The sequence below is a fragment of the Lepisosteus oculatus genome, chromosome 3 (genome assembly GCF_040954835.1).
Source record: "Lepisosteus oculatus isolate fLepOcu1 chromosome 3, fLepOcu1.hap2, whole genome shotgun sequence".
NCBI classification, from domain to species: Eukaryota; Metazoa; Chordata; class Actinopteri; order Semionotiformes; family Lepisosteidae; genus Lepisosteus; species Lepisosteus oculatus.
The window spans coordinates 52,322,910-52,334,521 of NC_090698.1; the positions used below are offsets into that span (position 1 = coordinate 52,322,910).

Sequence of the window (11,612 nt, forward strand, 5' to 3'; positions counted from 1 at the left end):
AAAATTACTGTATTATTTTTATAACCTGTTAGTTCGTTTTAGTTTGTAGTATAATAATAGTCATATTATTAGTCCTCAAGACATTTAAAAAATGTATCTCACGTACAATTGTGAGTATTTTGTTTTAGTTTCTGTGTGCATTAATGTGACTGATCATTTTCAAGTTGCTTTAATATATTTGTGTCAGTACATGAAAAGCTCTTTTATGTTTATGACTTATCTAGTATGGGTATTATTTATTATTCCATATTTGGTACTTTACTGTTGAAATGCAACTTATTGAGTGCTAGTAAATAACTAATTATGTTTAATATCTACCTTATCAGAAATAAATGTGATATATGTCTTAGTTATTAGTGCCATTAAACTTTATATTTCTTTATTAGTAAATTAGCATCATTTGTTAAGTAATAGTACTGTATGTCAGTATTTCTGAATAATTTGAATAGGGCTTGAAAAATATTTTCATCACAATTTGATATTATTTAGAATAACCTACCCTTCTTTAAATGTAATAGATATGGTTGCAGTTAGCATCTTAATAGCTTTAATTAGAGTTGCATGGTAGCTTTATTGAAAACATGACAGACATTAGGTGTTAAAAAATTAACTGGAGTCAACAAGGTCACACATAAGTAAAGCACCTTTAAATTAATAGAAATCTATTTTCCATTCTGACCCTTAAACTCTTTCAATTAATTACAAAAATCTATTTACACTGAAACCCAGATAAAATCAATCAGATTGTTGGAAATCTTTACAGATTGCTTTCCATGACTCAGGGAATATTTGCTAAAAGGCTTCTGTACTCATGACTCAAACAAGCAGTCAGAGACAAGAATTAGGATCAGGTTTTTGTCTTATATTTGACCAAATGCATTTTCCTATGCAGACCTAACAGATACTAATGATCACAATCTATAAAAAGCCAAACACATTGTACACTTTACACATAAATAAACTTTACACTGTACAGAAATACACACTTTCTATTCTAAGTAGATATTATTCTTACTTAGGGACTGCAAATGAATGCTATCAGTTTTTGTTGGATACAGTCTGGACTCCCACATGACTGTGACCACACCTCAATCATTAATAACATGTCTCTTCACTAGCCACCTAGGGACACTGTTTATGTGAACTGCTCCAAATCAAACAGAATCATGGAGATTATGTGCCTTTTTTTTGTAGAAGGAGATAGAAGCAGTCCATATCATTAACACAACTGTACACTAGAGACATGGATATCTAGCCTTTAAAAGTCTTATCAGGGGTATAGAAATGCTGCATAAGAAGCTGTGGTACTCACTGTTACTTACTTGAATGGCTTCTCCCCGGTGTGTGTGCGGATGTGGTTGTTGAGGGTTGTCGCCCCAGCAAAGGCGCGCCCACAGTAGCCACACTTAAAAGGCCTGTCGCTTGAGTGGGTAACAACATGATTCCGAAGCTCAGAGGGCTGGGAGAAGGACTGGGAGCAGTGCCCACACTGGTAAGGTCTAGATGCGACACAACAAAAACTGGTATTAATCTACTGGTGAATGGATCTCCTTGTCATTGAAAATGTTGTCTAATAAAATACATGATGCTTTTCTAAATATTAATGTACATACGGTATACTGGGACATACAAAGGTATAAAGAAAATTCAGCTGTCAAAATAAGTTACATTTTGCAAAACTAGTGATTCAAGTTTAAAATTGCCCATTTCCTGGAAGAAATCATTATCTTTGTGAAACATGAAAAATGGATGTCAGTTGATACATAGTCGTATGGAACAGCCTGATGACCTAAAAAAAACTGTAGTGCTTCTGCTAATTGGTGGTTACATCTAATTTGTGTTGATGACCAATACCAGATCTCTAAAAAGTCCCGGGACTTTTCTAGTTCTTAAATGCCACAGTCCGTCAGGTGTCCTCTTAATCTTTAAATCATAAACAAATTAGGAAGAGAGGAAAGGCTTATCCTGGAGTTCTATGGGTCCTTTAAGGCCTAACTAAGCAGATTTTTCAAAAGGTTTTCAACTGCTGATGTTTTAAACAGACACAGAAAATGCAGGATGGTGTCATTCAAAGATGAAGGCTGGAGATTCATGATTTGTAACTGTGTGAGTTCTGCTGTATTGAATATATTTTCTTATAAACAATTAGGATTGCCAGTTATTTTTGTTACACCACCAATGTGAAACAGCCAGTTGGGAGTTCTTCCAGTTTCAGCTCTCGGTTATGATCACTACTACTGGACATAGAGGAGAATGAGGAAGAACAGGCTACCTCCTCCAACCCACACACATTTGAGCCACTCATTTTTTAGCACATTTTGGGCAGCACAGGCCTGTACTAGAGGTTCTGTCCAGAATGGAGGAAAGGCACATCCCTTCACCAACAAAATTGCATGCCTGCATGAGTCTGTGAGGTTGAAGGGATCACTGTTGTGGAGAGTCTACAGAACCATGGTTGACTAATCCCTGCCAAACCCTCAGCAGCAGTCAGCCAATTCTCAGCCAGCAAGTCTCACTACACTGAGTGTCTTTACAAGTTAAGCCACTCTCAGGAGGCCCACTCCTTAATATGGTTAATTAATTTCATGTGTGGCTTTTTAAGGTCAATAAAAAACTACAAAGAAAATATAGCACATACTTTGAAATTAACTATCTAAATAAACAATATTTTGGAAAAGGTTTATCACTACTGCCTAACACCCAAGTGATTCACTCAGGTATAAAAAATTAATAAATCCATTAACCTATGAAAATATTTGAGTTAAAGTTAAAATTGCTTTAATTGACTTAGTCAAGCAGAAGAAAGGAAGGAACATTTAAATTATTCAATTTGTTGAAATGGGCCGATATTTCAACTTATAACGAAGCTATCTTAATGTCTACAAAAAGTGTTTCTCAATAAGAAACACAACTATGAACAGTACACAAACACAAATAGTATACAAAGTATACAAAACACATGCTCTTAAATTGAAATGTTTAAATTGAAATGGAAACTGACATTGAGAGTCGTCACACTCAAAGTCTCCAGAATAGGCACTGACTTGTTCGAGGCTCACTGTAAACATTTTCTTGTTTATTTCAGACAGTTTTCAAAATTTCTCTTCCATATCATGGACAAGCTAGATTTAAGACCAATCACCTGAAATGTAAATAACCTATTTAGGTAAAACAAAAAACTCAGTGAAGAGTGTCAGTGAAGACCTATTGTAGTAACTTAAAAAACAGCAGAAATACATTAAACAAGTATGAGCACATCTTTTTCTTGGCTACAAATAAATCATACCAACAACATGACATAAAACAAAGAGAAAATACACCATGAAAAGGAGAAGATAATGTAAATCTGTCCCCCCTTTTGAGGTCCTCTATAATTCTAAAAGCACTTTTATCTTAAAGGATGGCAGTCTAAAGAGTTTGCACTGTACATTACAGATCAACTGCTTGTATAATAAGCATCCTTGATTATACTGCAAGGTCTTAGTTCAGATACCCACAACCTTCAGATTTATTTTATGTATTTCAACACTAGCAAAGATACAGAGGAGAAAGAAAAATTAGACAAAGGGAAATAAACAAGATGAAAGAGATAAAGTGTGTTTAACAACACAATTGTGTTATATAGAAACCATGACTCCTCATTTGTCAAATACTTTTTTTAATTGTGGCTTTTTGCTTCAGTGATTACAAACACTATTATTGTAAAATGCTTCAGAGCTCTGGGCATTGATTCTGGATTTTTTGTTACATGATTAATGGCTGGGTATTGTTTAACACAACACCATTTTCAACACAAAGCCTTCAGAAATTGAGCAGATAATGTCCTCAACTATTACAGCACAATTGTAGGGAGCTCTTTAGGTCTTTATTAAAACAAACACACTAAAGAGAAAATGTCAGCACAAATCTCTGATTAGCCTCTGAACCGGTAAGAATTAAAAATGTATTTTCTTTGGCTTTTCGGTTTAATCTTTTGTTCATTCCTAGAATCCATTTCAATGTTTTATGGCACTCTAACCCACACCTCATGTAGCCATATGTAGACAGACCATAAACTCCAAAGGCATTTTGTTACAAAAATCACTAGTATTCCTATAGCACTCGGAATTCAGTAAACTTCTGTTCTTAAACTTGATTTTCACAATATTTCACAAAACATACACAATATTTTCAACAGCATGAAAGGTTGCAATTTTTTGCTTTTCATCATTCTACCCTTCCACAAGCTTTTCAGTAGGCCTGCATGCTGCACAGTTGCTTTAATATGGTCTTCTTGAATATGCTCTGGACTATGTATTGATTTTATCAAAATGATCAATCAATTTAAAGTATACTGATATTAGTTTACCTATTATTGTGCCTTTTCACCCTGGTCACTGAAATAAATTCAAAACAAGTACATAGAGACTTACTGTGTATTGCAGAGATCATCTGAATTTTGATATTATTTCGCTTTCTGGGATTCGGCAGCCCATTTATCTATCTGCACAGTATAAGACATCCTTTTCTCTCCGAACACATATATTACTCCAAATATGACTCCACCTGTACTTATCTGTAACCACATGCTCATGAATTATATGAGCTTTGAATAAATGACATATACTGTAAATGTAAAGCCACATTTTATCTTATAAAAATTATTTAAATAAGTGTCTGAGAAACATAAAAAATGAAAAATATTTTACTATGAGAATAAAGACCATCTCTTTATGAAGTGAGGAACAAACTGTTTGCTGTTAATAAATAAGCATTTAAAAGAATCTTACACTGAACAAATTCCCAGTAATAACAAAGGAGATCATTAATGTTTAATGACCAATAATTCTTCAGTTACTTTCTATAGAGATAATCTTAATAGGACACTAAATAAAGCCTTTTCAACTTTAGCCTTTTGATAGGACTGTTTAATGACTAAATTGTTACGTGCTTATGAAATGATGAGCACATTAGTTTATGCTATCATAAACTATTTCAGAGAGAATATATTGAACATTGACAATTTTTGTCAATAAATAATTATGGAAGTTAGATCACTCTACTTAGCATTAGAAGGCCTTCAACATCTTAGAGGTTTCAAATTATTGTGTTGTAAAATTGCACTAGTTAAGTTCTAATCACCCTATAAAACTTATTAACATTTTTGACAAAGAAAACCAAAAATACTTAGCTGTATGCACAAACTACATCAGAGTCATCAGTTTACATGAAAAACAACCATTATATCCAACTTTCCTTTCAGTACTGGTACAGTTAAGTCAACATAATAGCAATTACTTTCCTTTAGAATTACTCACTTCCGATATAATGAATAATTATGTTACAAACAAAAAACAAATAACATTTAAGTGGGCCATTCTATACTGTACTTTAATCCGCTTATCCAGTTTCATTTTCCCATTGTTTTGTTGTTCACCCAGCAATGCAAATTCAACCAAACAAATAACCTCTCTTGGTCTCTGTTCCTGCAGTTCAATGATAAGACAATTTGGTTATTCTCCCTACGAACAAAAAGAAACAAAGCCTGCAGATGCAGCAAACCGTCAGGAAAAAGAAAAGTAGTGGAGTTAGACAGTGGACCTCAAGAGGAAAATAAATTTAAAATCTTCAGCCCTGGAGATGCTATTAATCTAAGAGATGTGCAATGTGTTTTGTTCATGACATGCATGGGATGACCTGTCCCAGTGGCTGCAGTGCTCAGCTACAGCTGAGTGAAGTGTGGAGTAGCTTTGCTGGTGGGCATCCATTTTTACTATGTCTCCCTGAGAACTCACGCAGCCCTTTCAGTACACCTGACAGCTGACAGATGTTCTGTGGAAGTAAAGCTGACTGCGTTTGCCATGTATTGCCACTGCTGAATTACCTGATCGATGTTTGAATAATCTTATCAAAAGCATCCCAATAGAAGATATTATCTGCTATGGAGAACTGCAAAAGAACTGAGGAGCTTCCAGGAGTTATACCTTTGAAAATTATTTATACAGTTACCAGCATACAGTGTTGTGAATGGGATGGAAACTCACCTATTCATTATTGTATTTTAACCTAAAAGGTTGACAGTAAATTTGGTTGTCTATTTAGTTTTGTGATATATTTTATTTCTCTAAAATAAAAAGTCAATATAAAGGTTAATTTACTCAGTAAGGTTGTCTTCTTGCTACAAAGCAATTGCTTTGAAACCGTGTACACACTTTTGTGTATGCTCTGTATAAAACAATCTCAATAGTGACACCATTATTGGGACTAAGTGGTTATTCCTTATTTGCAGCTTTATACTCTCAAATCCCTCTGCTCTTCCTTTCTTTACAGTCTCAAATGCAACATCAATCCTTTCAGCTCAACCTGTACCAGTTACCATCCACCCAAAGATACGACCTGGTACAAGATCCAGTAATAACATATTAAACATAGTTAAACACTGAGGCAATCATACTTTTCCAGGTTATCCTATCTTCTCAGGTATTTGGTACATATAATCCATATTACAGGCTATGGAGCAGTACAGATCTCACCTCTATGTTTCCTCTTCACAGACAGGAGAACAAAAGGTCAATCAGAGGTTGTTGGCTATGTTGCTACTTGTATTTTTCTAGAGAATTATACATTAATTTAATATCTATGGTCTGGGAAAGAGCTACAAAATTACGAACATAAGAACAAATTTAAAATGAACTTACTGTGTGTCTATAGGGTACTGAAAGTCTCAAAAAATAAAATATGTTGTCCACAAGTTCTTCAACCTGATGTTACCAAATTGAGCAATTGACATAAAGATGCCTCTTTATGGCTACAGCAGACATTTTTAAATACAGTGAACCTACGAACTTTGAGCGCTACAGATAATGAAAAACAACTTGATTCCTGAACAGATATTTTTACCTGCAATAGGAATTATCTTCTCTGTACAAATTATAAATGAACAGATCTTACTAAACACTTGCAATAAGGATCATTAACAGATCCATATTTTACTACACTTGAAAAAAAGTATTTTAAACACACTTTTTTTTGTACATCACTCCTTCTCAGCTACTTAAGTATTTTTTTATATTAAAGTGGAATTATTGTATTGCTAGCATTATTATCTAAATCCTAAGGCTATAAGGCAATAAGAAAAAAATAACATATAGTTCTATATTGCTGATTTTGATTATGTGGCTCTGGCTATGTAAGGTTGAAGATAAAAAGTCCTGCTGACTTGTAGCTCACAAAACCAATGTATGCATTTAAACTGTTTGGTACTGTAGCAGCTTTCAGCTGTAGGTCAGCAATTTTTTTCTAGACTTTTCATATATTGCACTCATGGCAAAATGTATTTAAATTCACAAAGTAAAGCAGACATATTCTTTGAGATTAACATTGATCAGTCTTACAGCTGTAAAGAATAACAAAAATGCAAAAACAGATATATGATGATATTTACTGTGTGCAAAGACTCGTATGTCCAAATATCAGAACCTGATTCCCTTGTTCAGCTAAATTTTATCCTCACTTCAGGACTATAAAGTTTGATATTGACAAACATTCAAACAGACTTCGACTCTGAGGTATCCAGGCAACATTTTTCTTCTGTATGGATATTAGTTTATTGAATAAGTGGCATCTGTTTTCCTCCACATCACAGTTAGGGTAGGTATTTCCTTTTGACAGCTTCAGTGGATTTATAGGTTTGTATGCTCTGAAGAAAAATAGTGCTAAGCAAAAAATTCCAATTCATTACCACTCAGTACTTAATTAAGTTTAGGGACGTTGCACACTGCATTTGAACCCTGAAATGAGTATGACAGCAGGAAGCATCTCTGATATTATAGATTGTTTAAGAGATGAAGTATCTTGATTTTTTATTTTATTTCTAGCAAGTAGATAATATTTTATTCTGTTTAAGGATTCATGAAGAAAGCAAAATACTATTACCAGACACAGACTTAAAGCTTAAACATTTTTAATTTGAATATATACAGTATTTATATTTAAGGCTAATGTATCAGTTTAGACATTTTCTGTTTAATTCAATATGTTATAGTTTTGAACATCAGTATATACAAAATTAAAACATATAGAACCTGTTAGATCCGATGTTTTGTGTGCATTTTTAACTTGACTTATCTGCTCGAGGTTCAAATTCCCCTTATCTTTTAATTACTGGATATCAGTTTAAAATACTAATATGAATCTGAAATACATTATAAAGTAAATTTTAAAAGTTAGAATGGTGAGTTTCTGCCTGAGCTTTTCCCTTCAATCACTGCTGTGTGCTAAACTACTATTAGTTGTGATACAACTCCTACAGGATTAACTACATTAACTATGTAACAAATTCAAAATTTCCTTACTATTAAGAACACCAGTGGTAGATCCCTTATAAAAATAACCTATAGATGGCCTATTTAGATTTAAGGCTAATGTATCAATTTAGAAATTCACTGTTTAATTTGGTTTGTATAGAAAGGTACCAATTCTCCAGCTGGGACATTTCTATAGAAACCCTTAAGTCATTTTGTAAGGGATGTACTGTATTTACTGAAGCTAAGAGTTCAGTTTTTTGAAGTCACTGAAATAGTATATAGTACCAGGTAAAAAGAAAGGGCAAGGAAAAACTTAAATAAAACATTATATAATAGTTTACAAAGAAAAGAAAATTATATTTTTAAATGACACAATAGATTCGGACTCTGCTGTTTACTTTATCATTATAAAAACAGTATTTTACACTATGAAATTCCTTCTTCATTTCACAATGTTTAACTAAAATCAACCCAATCTGACAACAACTTAGCTTTATTGTAAAGCAGATAGATAAACCACTTGAGAAAAGATGTATTTTTCAGGTTGCCTCATATTTTTTCTTTACATTGGAATCTCATTATGATTATTCATATTTTTTCCTTTCGATTCTTAGATTCCATTATTAAATTTACCATTAATAACAATTAATAATTAAACAAAATCCTATTTCTACATGCTCTCGGCCTTTCCTAGTTACATATTAGATCAACAAGAAGAAAACATTGAGCACAACGTAGTGAGATCAAGTGCATAAAACAAATGCATTTCACTGAGGACCCCTAGTGAAGCACTTATACAGTTCTAAAAAATGTCTAGGGTAATTTTAAAAGCCTTAAAATGAGTCATTTAAAGCAAATTAGGTAAACTTATTAAAAATAAAATGTTAATTAACTAATTGCAATGGAAAAAGTAGGAGTTGGAAAAGGAATTCTAGTCTTTTTAAAGTGCAGCAGTTACAAGACATCAGAAATATGAGGTTTCTGTGAAGCCCTGAAGAGAAAACATCAAAACAATGGAAAGAACCCTAAAATAAATTTAATCTTTGTTATTATCCTCTTGGCCCTACAGATTATCTAATGGCTGCTCCAGCATCAGAGTCACTAATAGCCAAGCTTTTTTATCTTTTATCTGCAGGAACCAAAAGCGTATGTCATGTTTTGTTTTATAGAAGTAATTAACAATATATCTGGAACAAAAACTAAATTTAAATCACTTCAAAACAAACAATTTAATTATAAAGAAATCAGCATATGTCGTATTTTGTAAATTCATGGATATTTATAAATATACAAAACACATATTATCAACTTTGCACTATTTTCACTATCTTTTTTTAAATGGAACCAAAGTTTACTAATATGTTTTGTAATTAGGTCATTTTAAAGGAAAAAACCAATGTACATTACACTCATTAGGTTCAATAAAATCAATCAGAGTTAACAAATTGTGTAAAAGATTTTTTTGTTGTTTTTAGTTGTTTCCCCAAGTGGCAGAGCTGACACAGCACACTCTTCTTGTACTATTTTACTAATGGCAGTACAATTAAGATATATCATGGTAATAAATAATTAACACAGTTGCTATCATTTATCACCACTGATTCTGTTCCATTTCCAATCACGACTGACAAAAAATAACATTGACTATATTGTTGTTTGGAGTAAAATTGGCCATGAGATTGACAATACACACATTGAAAAAATTACAAATGTTACAGCAATTAAAGAAAGTTTTTGTTTTTGCATAATCATGCCCTTTTACTCCAGTACTCTTCCAAAGCAAGAGTACAAGAAAGCACACACACTAATCAATTAAAAATACCTGAAGTATAAAGTGTATTCACTACAAAGCTACCCATTTTAAAGTCTATCTTTTTTATCCCAAATGCCAGAAATTAAAACAATGTTTATAGATTATTTAATGACTGAATTCTTTCATCATAAAGACCGTTTTTCAACATAAAAAAACCTTTTTGTTATCAAGGGTAAAACTCTGTCTCAACATATCTTTATTTAATTCCCACCTAATCCCTATTGGTCGGGCTGTTAACAACCACAATGATCTACCCATCTTTAAAAAGGAGTAGCGCTCTAGAGAGAGAGTTCCTCTTTCTTGAGAAGAAGGAAATTAATCTCTTAGGAACTGTGGCTATAAAAAAAAGAGGGAAAGTATACAGTCATTTACCTCAAGGAAAACAAGAGGAGCAAAGAAGTTAGGTACTTTAGTCATTGAAAAGGGATGTGTAAATGAGTAAATAAGTGGTGCAAAGAAGAAAATATGAGCCTTCAGCTCTAAAGCACTGGAGGTATCTGCTTTACCTGTCAGGATTCTGTGTGCACACATGCATCTGAAGGAGGATTCGCTGAGTGAAAGTCTTAAAGCATTGACCACACTTCCAAAGGTGCCAGTCGCTGAACTCTGTGCTCAGTTGGCTTGTAGACGTTGGGCTGGCGAGAACCCGCTGGTTTTTGGCATTCATCTGGTTAAACCCAGATTCTCCATGCCCAGGCTTGTCCAAAAGAGAGAAGCTCCTTGTGCAGGGAGAGTGTGGGAAGACCATGGACCGGAGCAGTGCAACCGAGGGAGGTTTGCCGGTCTTGTTGAAGGGCTGAAGAGTCTCCTGTCTGGACATCGCTTCCATGACAGATGCTGGGACGTTCACTGTAAAAAAAAAAACACAAAAAAACAATTACACATAAATATATACTCGGGGATTCAAAGTATAAAAGCTGCAAATAAGTGTAAACATTTTATTTTTGCAATCAATTTTAAGTAATTGCTTACTTTTACATTTATATACAACAGTTTCAGTTTAATTAAAAATATTTTCTTCCAATCAATCTTGTTTGGACAATGGAAACTCCGACAGTACAAAAGTACATTCAACCAAATATGATATTAAATAAGAAAAGGTATAGTTCTAGATATGGAAATAGTGAAGCATGATCTCCTATTAGGACATGGGGTATGACACTAATTTAGAAATAAATGATAAGTAAAAACAGCTGGTTGAAGACGTATATGCCCAAAACATTTTTTTTTTATTTTTGCTGTTATCAAAAACATGTGAAGATTCCTCAAAACAGTTTTATATTAAACTTTGAATCAGGCCATATTCAAGAAGCCAAAGCCATGAAGGCTTATGTGAGGACAAACCACACATTCTTACCACTACCACATGCTGTGTACAAAAATAAAGAGATACACAAAAAGAGTAATACTATACATGTGGGATATAGTGTAGAGCCCTCTTAATTTAATAAACTCAGTGTATCTTGTGTTCATCAGAATAGGAATATGAGTTACATTCTATCTATGAATGTACA

At 33.2% G+C, this 11,612-nt stretch overlaps 1 protein-coding gene across 4 annotated transcripts in view; it reads right to left on the bottom strand.

The window, feature by feature from the left end:
• prdm6 (PR domain containing 6) overlaps window positions 1-11,612 on the bottom strand; it is a 65,360-nt gene that overhangs the window by 4,059 nt on the left and 49,689 nt on the right. For 3 of the 4 annotated variants that reach the window (XM_069187231.1, XM_069187233.1, XM_006626936.3), the window contains exons 6-7: window positions 10,605-10,947; window positions 1,323-1,499 (exon numbers count right to left, since the gene is read on the bottom strand). In XM_069187231.1, the coding sequence (XP_069043332.1) occupies window positions 1,323-1,499; window positions 10,605-10,947 (520 nt within the window). Of the gene's footprint in view, window positions 1-1,312; window positions 1,500-10,604; window positions 10,948-11,612 lie in introns of all 4 variants that reach the window. The other variant, XM_069187232.1, reaches the window with a different exon arrangement.